The sequence below is a fragment of the Ranitomeya imitator genome, chromosome 1 (genome assembly GCF_032444005.1).
Source record: "Ranitomeya imitator isolate aRanImi1 chromosome 1, aRanImi1.pri, whole genome shotgun sequence".
In the NCBI taxonomy this organism is placed as follows: Eukaryota; Metazoa; Chordata; class Amphibia; order Anura; family Dendrobatidae; genus Ranitomeya; species Ranitomeya imitator.
The window spans coordinates 548,504,039-548,520,054 of NC_091282.1; the positions used below are offsets into that span (position 1 = coordinate 548,504,039).

General features: G+C 43.5%; 1 protein-coding gene across 1 annotated transcript in view; it reads right to left on the minus strand.

Annotated features, from left to right (window-relative positions):
• Window positions 1–14,816, minus strand: part of CILP2 (cartilage intermediate layer protein 2) — a 273,448-nt gene extending 258,632 nt beyond the window's left edge. The window contains exon 1 of the mRNA XM_069767690.1: window positions 14,714–14,816. Coding sequence (XP_069623791.1) covers window positions 14,714–14,774 — 61 coding nt within the window. The 5' untranslated portion in view covers window positions 14,775–14,816. The remainder of the gene's footprint in view (window positions 1–14,713) is intronic.
• Window positions 14,817–16,016: the final 1,200 nt, after the last annotated feature.

Sequence of the window (16,016 nt, forward strand, 5' to 3'; positions counted from 1 at the left end):
AGCTATGGGGAAATATGAACGGTGCAGAGCACTATATGGCACAGCTGTGGGACAATAATGAACGGTGCAGAGCACTATGTGGGGCACAGCTATGGGGAAATATGAACGGTGCAGAGCACTATATGGCACAGCTATGGGGCAATATGAACGGCGCAGAGCACTATATGGGGCACTGCTATGGGGAAATATGAACGGTGCAGAGCACTATTTGGCACAGCTATGGGGAAATATGAACAGTGCAGAGCACTATATGGGGCACAGCTATGGGGAAATATGAACGGTGCAGAGCACTATATGGCACAGCTATGGGGCAATATGAACGGCGCAGAGCACTATATGGGGCACAGCTATGGGGAAATATGAATGTGCAGAGCACTATATGGCACAGCTATGGGGAAATATGAACGGTGCAGAGCACTATATGGGGCACAGCTATGGGGAAATATGAACAGTGCAGAGCACTATATGGCACAGCTATGGGGAAATATGAATGGTGCAGAGCACTATATGGCACAGCTATGGGGCAATATGAACGGTGCAGAGCACTATATGGCAGAGCTATGGGGCAATATGAACGGTGCAGAGCACTATGTGGCAGAGCTATGGGGAAATATGAACGGCGCAAAGCACTATATGGGGCACAGCTATGGGGCAATAATGAACGGTGCAGAGCACTATATGACACAGCTATGGGGAAATATGAATGGTGCAGAGCACTATATGGCACAGCTATGGGACAATAATGAACGGTGCAGAGCACTATATGGCACAGCTCTGGGGAAATATGAACGGTGCAGAGCACTATATGGGGCACAGCTATGGGGAAATATGAACGGTGCAGAGCACTATATGGCACAGCTATGGGGCAATATGAACGGTGCAGAGCACTATATGGGGCACAGCTATGGGGAAATATGAACGGTGCAGAGCACTATATGTCAGAGCTATGGGGCAATATGAATGGTGCAGAGCACTATGTGGCAGAGCTATGGGGAAATATGAACAGTGCAGAACACTATATGGCACAGCTATGGGGAAATATGAACGGTGCAGAGCACTATATGGCAGAGCTATGGGGCAATATGAACGGTGCAGAGCACTATGTGGCAGAGCTATGGTGAAATATGAACGGTGCAGAGCACTATATTGCACAGCTATGGGGAATTATGAACGGTGCAGAGCACTATATGGCACAGCTATGGGGAAATATGAACAGTGCAGAGCACTATATGGCACAGCTATGGGGAAATATGAACGGTGCAGAGCACTATATGGCACAGCTATGGGGCAATACTGAACGGTGCAGAGCACTATATGGCACAGCTATGGGGCAATAATGAACGGTGCAGAACACTATATGGCACAGCTATGGGGCAATATGAACGGTGCAGAGCACTATATGGCACAACTATGGGGAAATATGAACGGTGCAGAGCACTATATGGCACAGCTATGGGGAAATATGAACGGTGCAGAGCACTATATGGCACAGCTATGGGGCAATAATGAACGGTGCAGAGCATTATATGGCACAGCTATGGGGCAATAATGAACATGCAGAGCACTATATGGCACAGCTATGGGGCAAAAATGATCTATTATTATTTTTGAAATTCACCGGTAAATGCTGCATTTCCACCCTAGGCTTATACTCGAGTCAATAAGTTTTCCCAGTTTTTTGTGGCAAAATTAGGGGGGTCGGCTTATACTCGGGTCGGCTTATACTCGAGTATATACGGTAAGTAGGCTAAATGCAGTTCAAAATTGCTAACAGGACTAAACTGGCGGCATTGCTTTGTTCAGCGGAGGACAACTATAAGGAGTGGCTGACACAGTTACTAGGCCCAAATAAGTAAGTAGGCTAAATGCAGTTCAAATTTGGTAAGAGGAGTACACAGGCGGCATAACTTTTTTCAGCGGAGGACAACTGTTATGAGAGGCTCACACAGTTACTAGGCCCAAGTAAGTAAGTAGGCTAAATGCAGTTCAAAATTGGTAACAGGACTAAACTGGCGGCATTGCTTTGTTCAGCGGAGGACAACTATAAGGAGTGGCTGACACAGTTACTAGGCCCAAATAAGTAAGTAGGCTAAATGCAGTTCAAAATTGCTAACAGGACTAAACTGTCGGCATTGCTTTGTTCAGCGGAGGACAACTGTAATGAGGGGCAGACACAGTTAGTAGGCCCAAGTAAGTAAGTTGGCTAAATGCAGTTCAAAATTGGAAAAAGGAGTACACAGGCAGCATAACTTTTTTCAGCGTAGGAGGACAACTGTTATGTGAGGCTCACATAGACTTAGTAGGCCTAAAATAAAAAAGTAGGCTAAATGCAGTTCAAAATCGGTAACAGGAGTACACAGGCGGCATTGCTTTGTTCAGTGGAGGACAACTGTAATAAGTGGCTGACACAGTTAGTAGGCCAAAATAATAAAGTGGGCTAAATGTCAGCCAAAAAAATGTTCATAAATAAACTGGTGGCATAGCTAGGTACAGGGGTGGGCTCCTCTGCTGAGTAGCAGACAGTGGTAGTTGGCGCAAAGTATTAACTGGTCTAAATGGAGGCCAGGGCCCCTGTATATTTTTGCTATCATCTATCATTTCAACAAATTTGTATTGGCAGTGCCATTGAAGGATTTAACAGCACAGACTACACAGTGGTGGAGCAGGGAGAGGTAAGTTTTGCAAGTAGTAGAGCACTGTTCGAGCTGGGGGGAACACTCTCTTGTGGGCGGCGGTACTGGCACAGGGCCCCTCATATTACGACGGTGTGTCTGACGTTGGTTGTGCACCACCACCATCAGAGACACTTCATTGTACTGAGGGACCCTGTGCCAGTGCCGTCGCCCAAGAGTGGGCACACCCACCTGTCCAGGCAAACGGCACTCGCACGGGTGCTTGCGCCAAGTGGTGACCACGGCCCTGTGGGGGGATGTTGTGAATTCTGCTTTTGGGCTCCCTCCGGTGGTTGTAGGTGGTAATGCAGTTGTCTCTGGGCTGCAGTCCTGGACAGGTGTATTTGCTGATTGCAGTTCTGACTGGGGTATTTAGGTTTGCAGGACTCATTAGTCCTTGCCAGTTGTCAATGTTTCTTGGGAGGTGTTGGATCTCTGTCTGGCTTCTCCGGCTTAGCTGCCAATTCAGCAAAGATAAGTGTCTGTTTCTTTTTCTATGGCACACAAGCTGTGTGTTTGTTTTTTGATTGTATTCCTGCTCTGAGTTTAGTAGTCTCTGGAGTTGCAGATATACGTTCCACGTCTTTAGTTAGATGGAGGAATTTTTTGTATAATCTGCTGTGGATATTTTTGGAAGGGTTTTAATACTGACTGCACAGAACCCTGTCCTATCCTTTCCTATTTTAGCTAGAGTGGCCTCTTGTGCTAAATCCTGTTTTCTGACCGTGTGTGTCTTTCCTCTCCTACTCACAGCCAATATTTGTGGGGGGCTGCCTATCCTTTGGGGTTCTGCTCTGAGGCAAGGTAGTATTCCTATTTCCATCTTTAGGGGTATTTAGTCCTCCGGCTGTGACGAGGTGTCTAGGGCTTGTTAGGTACACCCCACGGCTACTTCTAGTTGCGGTGTTAAGATTAGGATTTGCGGTCAGTATAGTTACCACCTGTGAAAGTTTTCATGTTGCTCCAAGGTCACCGGATCATAACAGGGGGAGTCAGCCCATTTAGGGAGGTATAAAAATGGCCTATGGTGGACATTCAGCAGCTGCAAATGGAGGAATTGGAGCAGCCAGAAAGAGGAGGCCAAAAGCAAGACATTTTTAAGGCAAGCTACGTGTCAGCAGGGGAAGGTGGGGCAAAATAATTTGAAATCCATGATTGGTTCATTTTAATGAAGGTTAGATCATCAACATTTCGGGGAGCCAGACGTGTCCTTTTTTCGGTCAGTATTGAACCAGCAGCACTGAAGACTCTTTCTGATAGCACACTAGCAGCTGGGCAAGCGAGCTCCTGTAATGCATATTCTGCCAATTCAGGCCAGGTGTGTATTTTAGATGCCCAGTAATCAAAGGGAATGACCTGTGAGGGAGAACATCGATAAGGGAGGAAAAATAGTTGGTAACCGTACTGGACAAATGCTGTCTCCTGTCACTTTGAATTGATGCAGCAGTACCTGCCGTGTCTGCGGTCATTGCAAATCACTCCACAAGCTGGTCATAAAACCCCTCTGTCCAACGCCACTTCGGATTTGTGCACCTCTAACACCTGTGCCATGTTGCCCCCTACAGCTCGTGTGAGAACCATCACCGCCTCAGTGTGCTGGGAATGCCTGAACCAAACGGTCTACAAGAGTTGCTTGTTTGGTAGCCAATATTTGCTTCAGGTTCTCATGTGGCATGATATTTTGTAATTTTCCTTTGTATCGTGGATCCGGGAAGCAGGCCACCAGTAATCATCATCGGTCATCATTTTGATAATGCGGGGGTCCCCTTTTAGGATATGCAAGGCATACTCTGCCATGTGGGCCAATGTTCCAGGTGTCAATTCACTGCTTGTGCTGGGTTGAGGAGCACTTTCTTGCAAATCAACATCACTTGTGGCCCGCAAAAACCCTGTACCTGACCTTGCAACGCCACCAGTTTCTATTGCCCGCTGAGAATCATCCTTCTCCCATAAATATTCATCCCCATCATCCTCCTCCTCCTCTTCATCCGCCACCTCGTCCAGGAGAGTTCCCTGACCAGACAATGGCTGACTGTCATCAAGGCTTCCCTCCTCCTCGGCTGCAGACGCATGCTCCTTGATGTGCATTAAACTTTGCATCAGCAGACGCATTAGTGGGATGCTCATGCTTATGATGGCATCGTCTGCACTTACCAGCTGTGTGCATTCCTCAAAACATGGAAGAACTTGACAGAGGTCTTGGAGCTTCGACCACTGCACACCAGACAACTCCATGTCTGACATCCAACTGCCTTCCCGTGTATGTGTATCCTCCCACAAATAAATGACAGCACACCTCTGTTCGTACAGCCTCTGAAGCATATTAGGCGGTGCTGGGGAAGCTTCAGTGATCGCTGATGGTTCAGCATACGGCTGGAGTGTACGGGCGACCGGCGGATGTGCGAGCAATGTCTTCGCACCTTCAGGAGCAGGGCTGGTAACCCCGGATAATTTTTTTAGGAAGCACTGCACCACCAGGTTCAAGGTGTGAGCCAGGCAAGGAATGTGTTTCAGTTCTGAAAGGGCTATGGCAGCCATAAAATTCCTTCCGTTATCACTGGTTACCTTGCCTGCCTCAAGATGTACACTGCCCAGCCATGACTGAGTTTCTTGCTGCAAGTACTTGGCCAGTACTTCCGCGGTGTGTCATTTGTCGCCCAAACACTTCATTTGTAGCACAGCCTGCTGACGCTTACCACTAGCTGTTCCATAATGGGACACCTCGTGTGCAACACTGGCAGTTGCGGATGGAGTGGTCGTGCGACTGCACTCTGTGGACGAGCGTTCACTTCTGGAGGAGGAGGAGGAGGGGTGGTGAATGCCTACAGGCAACTGTTTCCTAGACCGTGGGCTTGGGAGAACTGTCCCACTATGACTGTCCCCTGTGGACCCTGCATCCACCACATTAACCCAGTGCGCCGTGATGGACAAATAACGTCTCTGGCCATGCCTACTGGTCCATGCATCTGTTGTGAGGTGCACCTTTCTACTGACTGATTGCCTCAGTGCATGGACAATGCAGTCTTTGACTTGCTGATGGAGGGCTGTGATGGCTTTTCTCGCAAAGAAGTGTCGACTGGGTAGGTCATAGCATGGTACTGCATAGGCCATCAGGGCTTTGAAAGCTTCGCTTTCAACCACCCGGTAGGGCATCATCTCTAACTAGATTAGTCTAGCAATGTGGGCGTTCAAACCCTGTGTACGCAGATGACAAGATGAGTACTTTCTTTTTCTAACGAGAGTCTCTTGTAGGGTGAGCTGGACTGGAGAGCTGCATATGGTGGAACTAGCGGGGGTGGTGGTGGACATGGCAGATTGAGAGAGGGTTGGTGATGGTATTCTTGATGTTGGCCTATCTGCAGTGTTTCCTACCAAGAACCTTGTGATTCCCTGCTTTGGCCTTGTGACGATACCTCCACATTTGCTGCTGGTGGTGTCCTAACCGGTGGGATTACTGTGAGGGAAGCAATGTAGCGTTGCTGACTACCTTCATTCTGAGCAGGTGCACCAACGGTACTGGACGTTTGGTGGTTAGTCCAGGCTTGCAATTGCATGCTGGTAAAATGTCTACGCATGCACGTTGTATTTAATTTTAGGAGATTCTTCCCTCTGCTAAAGGTCTTTGAGCACTTCTTACAGATAACTTTGCAGTGATCATTCGGATCTTGGTTAAAAAATTCCCACATTGCACTCTTCCTACTATGGATTACCTTTTCAGGCATTGCACGCTGTGCTACTTTCACCAGATGGCCACGCTGTCCTAAAACTGTTTTTGGTTTTGACAAACATATTTGGCCAGATACGGGCCTGCCAGATGAAAGCTGTTGCGATGTAGATGGCTGCTGCGGATCATCCGCCTCCGCTTCTGAGCTACTGGCAGCGGCACCCTCTTCCCCCAATGGCTGCCAATCTGGGTCAACAACTGGGTAATCTATCACCTCCTCTTCAATGTCATGTGCACCTTCCTCTGTGTCACCGTGTAAGGTGCTATAGCGTTCGTGACGGGGCACCATAGTCTCATCAGGGTCAGATTCTGGCTCAGTACACTGCGAGGGCAATGTAGTGATCTGAGTCAATGGAACAGCATAATAATCTAGCTGTGGCTGTGCATCTGTGCACTCCATGTCCGATTTATCTTGTAATGGGCTTTTAACAATTTCCCTCTCTAACCCAGGCACGGTATGTGTTAAGAGCTCCATGGAGTAAACTGTAGTTTCACCTGCCGCATCCTTCACTTTTGGTTTGGGTGAAGGACACAAGGAAGCAACTTGTTCCTGACTGGGAGCATCCACTGACGACTCGCTGCTTTTAGATTTCGAACCTTCTGAAGAGGAGGCGAAAGAGCTAGAGGCTGAGTCAGCAAGGAAAGCCAAAACTTTTTCCTGCTGCTCCGGCTTTAAAAGCTGTTTTCCTACTCCCAGATAGGGGAGCCTTCAAGGCCTTGTGTAACCAGACGATGACGCTGGCTCAACACCTCGAGCCTTTGGTGCTATTTTGCTTTTCCCACTACCACCAGATGCTCCACCATCACCACCATCAGTACCAGCTGGCAACGACCGCCCATGGCCTCTTCCACCAGATTTCCACATTTTTGGAAAAATCTAACCAAAATGACAACCGTTATATGGTACTGTGAAACAAGGTAGAAGATGTATATAAACTTGTTGAGAACTCAGGCCCAGTGTATTACACTACACAATGTAAGTGGCAGAACGTGGCTGGAAGATGTACGACAAACTAACAGAACTGTGACGTAGATCCACTTAGTGCCAATTTAAATCTCCCTTTTTTGGGGGGAGACTGCAACAAAACTCAGGCCCAGTGTATTACACTACACAACGTAAGTGGCAGAACGTGGCCGGAAGATGTATGACAAACCAACAGAACTGTGACGTAGATCCACTTAGTGCCAATTTAAATCTCCCTTTTTTTGGGGGGGAGACTGCAACAAAACTCAGGCCCAGTGTATTACACCACACAATATAAGTGGTAGAACGTGGCTGGAAGATGTACGACTAACAGAACTGTGACGTAGATCCACTTAGTGCCAATTTAAATCTCCCTTTTTTTGGGGGAAGACTGCAACAAAACTCAGGCCCAGTGTATTACACTACACAATGTACGTGGCAGAACGTGGCTGGAAGATGTACGACAAACTAACAGAACTCTGATGTAGATCCACTTAGTGCCAATTTAAATCTCCCTTTTTTTGTGGGGAGACTGCACCAAAACTCAGGCCCAGTGTATTACACTACACAATGTAAGTGGCAGAACGTGGCTGGAAGATGTACGACCAACTAACAGAACTGTGACGTAGATCCACTTAGTGCCAATTTAAATCTCCCTTTTTTGGGGGGAGACTGAACCAAAACTCAGGCCCAGTGTATTACACTACACAATGTAAGTGGCAGAACGTTGCTGGAAGATATACGACAAACTAACAGAACTGACGTAGATCTACTTAGTGCCAATTTCAATCTCCCTTTTTTGGGCGGGAGACTGCAACAAAATTCAGGCCCAGTGTATTACACTACACAATGTAAGTGGCAGAACGTGGCTGGAAGATATATCAAAAAAATACAAGGGCTGTAGTACAATTTCAATCTCCCTACAATGATCTCAGGACAAGTATGGCAGCAATAAAAAGGACTGCTGCACACAAAAGTGTGGACAAATAAACAAGAGAACTGTGCAGAAAGGAGCAACAGGATTTTTGCTTTTAAAACAGCAGTTGTTTTGCACAGCAGCGTACAAACAGCAATGCCGCTATCAGGGAGCCTTATAAGGCAGCCTAATAAGCTACAGCGCTGATGCACAAAAATATGAATTCCACTGTCCCTGCAAAGAAAAGGTGGTGTTGGACAATGGAAATCGCTACAGCACAAGTAATTTCGGGGTTAATCTTCCCTCCCTAACTATATCTCTTCTTCTGATGCAGCTGCAGAAACCTCTCCCTATGCTAAGATCGGCAGAAGTAAGATGGCGGTCGGCGTGCATGCCCCTTTATAGCCCCCGTGACACCGCAGAAAGCAAGCCAATCACTGTAATGCCCTTATCTAAGATGGTGGAAACCGAGACCTATGTCATCACGCTGCCCACACTCTGTGTCCTCCTTCATTGGATGAGAAATGGCGCTGAAAACGTCATACAAACCATGACTTTGGCGCGCTGATCGCTGACCTCATGGCCGATCCCACACTAGGATCGAGTCGGGTTTCACGAAACCCGACTTTGACGAAAGTCGGCGATTTTTGAATTTGTCCGATCCGTTTCGCTTAACCCTATATATATATATATATATATATATATATACAGTATAGACCAAAAGTTTGGACACACCTTCTCATTTAAATATTTTTCTGTATTTTCATGATTATGAAAATTGTAAATTCACACTGAAGGCAGCAAAATTATGAATGAACATGTAGAATTATATACTTAACAAAAAAGTGTGAAACAATTGAAAATATGTTTTATATCCTAGGTTCTTCAAAGTAGCCACCTTTTGCTTTGATGACTGCTTTGCACACTCTTGGCATTCTCTTGATGAGCTTCAAGAGGTAGAATATAAGACATAATTTCAGTTGTTTCACACTTTTTTGTTACAAAAATACAATTGTCATAGTCATGAAAATACAGTAGAATATTCAAATGAGAAGGTGTGTCCAAACTTTTATATACAGTATATACAGTATATATATATATATATATATATATATATATATATATTTTATACAGAGCTAGATAGCAGAAAGGACGGTAATTCAATTTTCGGCTTTTGCTATCTCCTTCCTAAACCCGACATGATATGAGACATGGTTTACATACAGTAAACCATTTCATATCCCTTATTTTTTTACATATTCCGCACTAATAATGCTACAAGTGTCTGTGTGTAAAATTTGGGAGCTGTAGCTGTTAAAATAAAGGGTTAAGTCACGGGAAAAAACTGGCATGGGTTCCCAAGCAATTTTCTCCACCAGAGTGGGAAAGCCAGTGACTGAGGGCAGATATTAATAGCCTGGAGAGGGTCCACGGTTTTTGCCCCCCCCCCACCCTGGCTAAAAACATCTGCCCTCAGCCACCCCAGAAAAGGCACATCTGTAAGATGTGTTCTTTTAACCCTTTATTAATATTGGATTAATAATGGATAGGTGTCTTATTGACACCTCTCCATTATTAACCAGGCTCAATGTCACCTTACATTAGCAAGGTGACATTAACCCTTTATTTCCTCATATTCCACTGCTACTCAGGAGTGGGAAGAGAGTGGCTAAGTGCCACAATAGGCACATCTTACAGATGAGCCTTTTCTGGGGTGGCAGGGGGCAGATGTTTTTAGCCTGGGGGGGGCAATATCCATGGTCCCTCTCTCAGCTATTAATATCTGCCCTCAGTCACTGGCTTTCCCAATCTGGCGTAGAAAATTGAGCCGAAGCCCACACCAGTTTTTTTCGTGAATTAACAGCTACAGCTCCCAAATTTTGCACACATACACTTGTAACATTATTAGTGTTTAATATGTAAAAAAAATAAGGGATATGAAATGGTTTACTGTATGTAAACCATGTCTCATATCCTGTCGGGTTTGGGAAGGAGATAGCAAAAGCCGGTAATTGAATTACCGGCTTTTACGCTATCTAGCGCTGTATGAAATATAAATATATATATATGTGTCTCACTGACATATATATATATGCATATATATATATATATATATATATACCTACACTATGTGTAGACATTTATTTTATCTATTCTATTGCAACCTGTCAGTGTGATTTTATTGTAAGCGCACAGGAATTGCCGGCTTTTCTTTCTTTCTATCTATCTATCTATCTATCTATCTATCTATCTATCTATCTATCTATCTATCTATCTCTCTATCTATCTATCTATCTATCTCTCTATCTCTCTATCTATCTCTCTCTCTCTATCTATCTATCTATCTATCACATATATATTTGTGTATATATATATATATATATATATATATGTGTGTGTTTTGAACAATATTTCGCTGTAAAACTATGTGTAAATGTCAGAGAACTGCTGTATGTAAAAGCTGATGTTAAAATTGAATTGCACATAGATTGCATACGGATATCATATGGATGTTGCGATAATAAATCGCATTGACATCGCACGACACTCGCATGACAATCGCATGTTTTACCTCCGTTTTTTCGGTCCAGAAATGGGACCGTTTTTTTCTCACATATGGGTATGAGCCCTTAGTATCAGTATCATCTGCCTGTGGATTCAGAAGCTGCAATGCAGCTTGAAGTATTGAAAATTTTCCCAAACTTGTCAGTGCAGATTGTAGCTCATATTTTTAGCTGCTGCCTGCAACGGCACAGGTTGTGGGTTCAATTCCTGGGGAGATAAGAAGAGAATTGTTTATTTAATCAATGTGTGTGCGATGAAGATTCTGGAGAGAAGACACTGCACAGGGGGAGTAAGTGGAAGGTTGGGACAAAGCCCTGACTTGCAAGCATAGAAGGACTGCCTCTTCAAAATGGGACAGTCCCACTGGATACAGGATTGTTGGGAGGTGTGGAGTGCCAAATAGCTACACCGCACAGGCTTCTCCCAGTTGAACAAACAATATGAAGACTGGCGTCATGTTGAGCTCCTGGGAGACTTTGGTGAAATGGCAATACATTGTGCAGATGAAATTGGATAAATCAAGCCTGAGAGCTCATTCAGATGTCCGTTTTTCTCGCATTTGACAAAAACAAATTGATGACAAAGTGTGGTCAGAATGTCATCAGTTTTTCTTGTACATGGAAAAAAAAGTTTATCTACCTTTTCCTTTCCGGCAGATAATGAAAATCAGACTGCACTCGGATGTCAACTGAGTGATGTCTGATTTTCTTGTGGACCCATAGACTTGCATTGCCATATCTCTAAAGTGTCCCAGGAACCATTTTTTAACCCAATGTGATGTTGCATGTTACTTGTATTCCTGTGAGCAGCCTGCCTAAACATACTTTCATGGCACGCAGTGTCTCCGGACTAGTCTCCCACCGTGCACATTTGAGATACCATTCATTGCAAAGGAGATGCCAACAGAAGATCTTGATGATTTGCATACCTAAATGCATTCAATGTGGCAGAACATTCCTTAAGTTAGTCAACTATTAATAACTTCATTAACATAAGCCAAGACATGCAAGCATGTGTATTTCGCACATACTCCGTACTGAAGACATTGTGATGTTTTGAAAATTTGGTTTACATTTTTTCATAATTCGCAAATCATGTCTATAGAAGTTTTCTGAAATTCCATAACTTTTCCTCCTTGATGTTACAATTCAAATATTGAGGAGTATATACAATGGGTGATATAAGTATTGAACAGATCAACTATTTTCTAAGTAAATATATTTCTAACGGTGCTTATTGACATTAAATTCTTACCAGATGTCGGTAACAACCTGTCCAACACAGGAAAAGAAATCAAATCATCGATGTCCATAAATTAAAGGGATCTTGTAACCCCCAAAATCGAAGACGAGCTAAACCCACCAGTTTCAGGGTCTTATCTACAGCATTCTGTAATGCTGTAGATAAGCCCCCGATGTAACCTGAAAGATGAGAAAAACAGGTTATATTATACTCACCTGGGGGGGCGGTCCGATCCGATGGGCATCGCGGTCCGATCCGGGGCCTCCCATCTTCATAGGATGAAGTCCTCTTCTTGTCTTCACGCTGCAGCTCCGGCACAGGCGTACTTTGTTTGCCCTGTTGAGGGCAGAGCAAAGTACTGCAGTGCGCAGGCTCCGGGCCTCTCTGACCTATCCCGTCACCTGCACACTCCAGTACTTTGCTCTGCCCTCAACAGGGCAGATAAAGTATGCCTGCGCCGGAGCCGCAGCGTGAACACAAGAAGAGGACATCATCGTAAGAAAATGGGAGGCCCCGGACCGGACCGCAACACCCATCGGACCGGACCGTAGCGGGACTGCCTCTGGGTGAGTATAATATAACCTGTTTTTCTTACCTTTCAGGTTACATCGGGGGCTTATCTACAACATTACAGAATGCTGTAGATAAGCCCCTGCTGCCGGTGGATTTAGCTCATCTTCGATTTTGGGGGTGACAAGTTCCCTTTAATGTGTAATAATGAGAAATTAAACATGTAAAAAGTATTGAAAACATGAAGAAAGAGAAGTGCAAAAAGCTATGGAAAGTCATGACACCAGCTTACATGTATCAGTAATTAGAACGCAATCCTGACAGTGAAAAATAATATCAGCTGGTTCAACTGATGACCTATAAAAAGGTCTCTTATTACCAAGATTCCACATAAGAAACACCTCAAGATAGGTAAAACCAGTGAGCTGTCTCAAGACTTTCCTAATCTTATTGTTGACCCATTGGGGCTATAATCCGTAAGTGGAAAGAACATCAATTTACAGCAAACTGGCCCCGACTAGGTGCTCCCCACATGATTTCATACAGATGAATGAAAAGAATTATCAGAAAAAAGTTGTCTAAGATCCAAGAACCCACTGTGGAGAGGTACAGAAAGACCTGGAATCTGCAGGTACAGTTGTTTCAAAGAAAACAATAAGTAATGCACTTAACTTCCATGGCCTGTATGCATGCTCACCATGCAAGACTCCACTGCTGAACAAGAAGCATGTTCAAAGTTTAAAGTTTGTTCAATAACACTTAGACAAGCCTGTAAAATACTGGGAGAATATAGTCTAGTTGGATAAGACCAAAATTGAACTATTTGGATGCTGTAATACACACTATGTAAAAGGCACTGCATATCACCCCAAAGACGCCATACTAATAGTGAAGTGATGTGGGGCTGTTTTTCAGCTTATGGCATTGGCAAACTTCATATAAACATATAAAGACATTCGTGAAAAAATAATCTGCTGCCATCTTCCAGGGTGATGAGGATGAAATAAGAGTGGACATTTCAGCAAGACAGTGATTCCAAACACACAGCGAAGGAAACTCTCAACTGGTATCCGAAAAAGAAAATAAAGCCGCAAAAATATTTCAACCAATAACATGACTTGAATCCAATAGAAAATATATGGAAGGAACTAAAGCTCAGAGTTTATAGAAGGAGCCCACGGAACCTTCAGGATCTGGAGAGTGACAAATGCAAAGCATGTGACTTTCTCCATACAGGAGGCATCTTGAAACTGTCATCATCAACAAAGGCTTTTGTACGAAGTATAAATTACATTTCAGTAAGAATGTTCAACACTTTTTCCATGTGTCATTTTTTATAATTACACATAACTTAATTTATGGACATTTATGATTTGATATCTTTGCATTTGTGAATTGGATGGTTTCTGGTGAGAATTTCATGTCAATGGCACTTTTAGAAATATATTTAATTAGAAAATTGGTGACATGTTCAATACTTATTTCATACTCTGTATATACAGAACGTGTACTCCTATACATGTATGAATCTTAAAGATGGTGGTAATCTATTAACATATAACACATAATCTACAACATTCATACGGTATATGCCAGATCAAGGAGATGATATCACAATAACAGGATGAATAAGAAGACCATAGGATTCAGTTGCACAGGTGTTCCAACCCTATGAATTGGAGAGTCCTACAATTTTCTGGAAGAAAACTGTTACCTGTGATCATAATTCACAGTGTTACTACCTTTCCATAGGTACATGGTCAAAACATTTAGTAGTGAATACCATGCTCAAACATAATAATTCAGTGTGTGGTCGCCTGGGACTGATACTCTGATTCTGAAACATTACATTTTTTTGTTTCTGATTTTTTTGACAAAAATGTTGCAGATATTTGGTGAAGCTTCACAAGCATAAACTGACATGCTGTGGATTTCATCTCCAACCTATTAGCTATACATGAAAATACCCTAAACCATTCAAATCGCAATGTTTTCAGTGCTATAAACAAGTCCCTTTTACTTAAATCTATGGAGCAAGTCCTACCCAGGGGCTGAGAATTTGGCAGAAAGGTCAAAATGAAATTAGATTAAAAAAACGTAGAATGTTTTGTTTCACTTACCAAAAGAGGCTGAGATCTTCAAAAGCACAGCGAGCAACAGGGCAGGGTGGCAGGATGGCATGTCTGCCCCAAGTAACACATGAACCTGGATCTACTTCTCTCTGGTGCTGAACAGGTAGTGATCTGAATTTAAACCCTCTTCCAGCCCCAAGAAGAGGGGTCTACTTACTACAGATGAAATAGGAACCCAACTAGAATGTGAGAGGAGCTGGATGCAACTCAAAATGTAAGCCAACACTAACAGTTTGTGTGCATGACCTCTTTTCTATTTAGTTGCTGTAGACAGTTCTTTTTTCAGTTTTTTTTCCTTTTGCTTTCTGTCATGTTTTACAAGACATCCTTTTACTTACTTCTCTATGAAAGCTCCTAATTTACAGTAGCGCCACTTGTAGGAACTTGTAAAATTCCTTAAAGGGGCCCTGTCACCTGATCATTGCTGCCCAAACAACTGGCAGCATTAATTAGAGCATGATTACAGCCAGGTATACATTTCTTGTTTTCTTTTTTTCAGAGAGAATTTACTGGTAGAGATGATTGACATGTCTCTTCCATAATGAAGACTGGGGTGGAGCTGGACTAGTCTCATCTCTGGCTATGCTTTCTATTTTCTCTTAAACGCTATTCTTGTTAGGGAAACAAAGGGCAGTGGGCACCACAACAATAATAAACATAAGGGTGTTATTAATACTGTGCAAAAATCAGATATGAGGGAGAAGAAGAGAAAAGCTGCCCCAAAAAATACATAGTGCATTCAAAATAATGAAAACTATGTACTGCGTAATGGCCGTGCCTCACCGTGCAGGAACATGGTCCGATCGTACCACAACTCCTGAAGAAGGGAAGACACAAAATAGAGTATACAGACATTATAGCAGGGGAATCACAGAAAAATATTTTTGTGGTTAAAAACATTTCACCTCCTGTTTTTAAGCAATGTTTTACCATAAAGAAAAAATCATTTGTCATATCATGCTGTAGTGACTGTATACTCTCTTGCTTCCTCCCCTGTCCAGGAGCTGTGGTATGATCAGACCATGTTCCTGTACGGTCAGACACGGCCATTACACATTACACAGCAGGGGCACATTTATAAGATTATCTCAGCACAGGAACACTTTTTTTTAAACACATCCAGTTGTGGAAATTATTATTATTCCAAGATCTATTGATTAAAATGTTGATTAAAATTAACTTTTTGGGAAAACCCCTTTAAGACTTCTAAGGATCGAACATGTCCTTTCATTATGTCTAACAAACACTCGATCAAATAGAGATTTAAGGACTTTGAAGGCCATGGCAACAC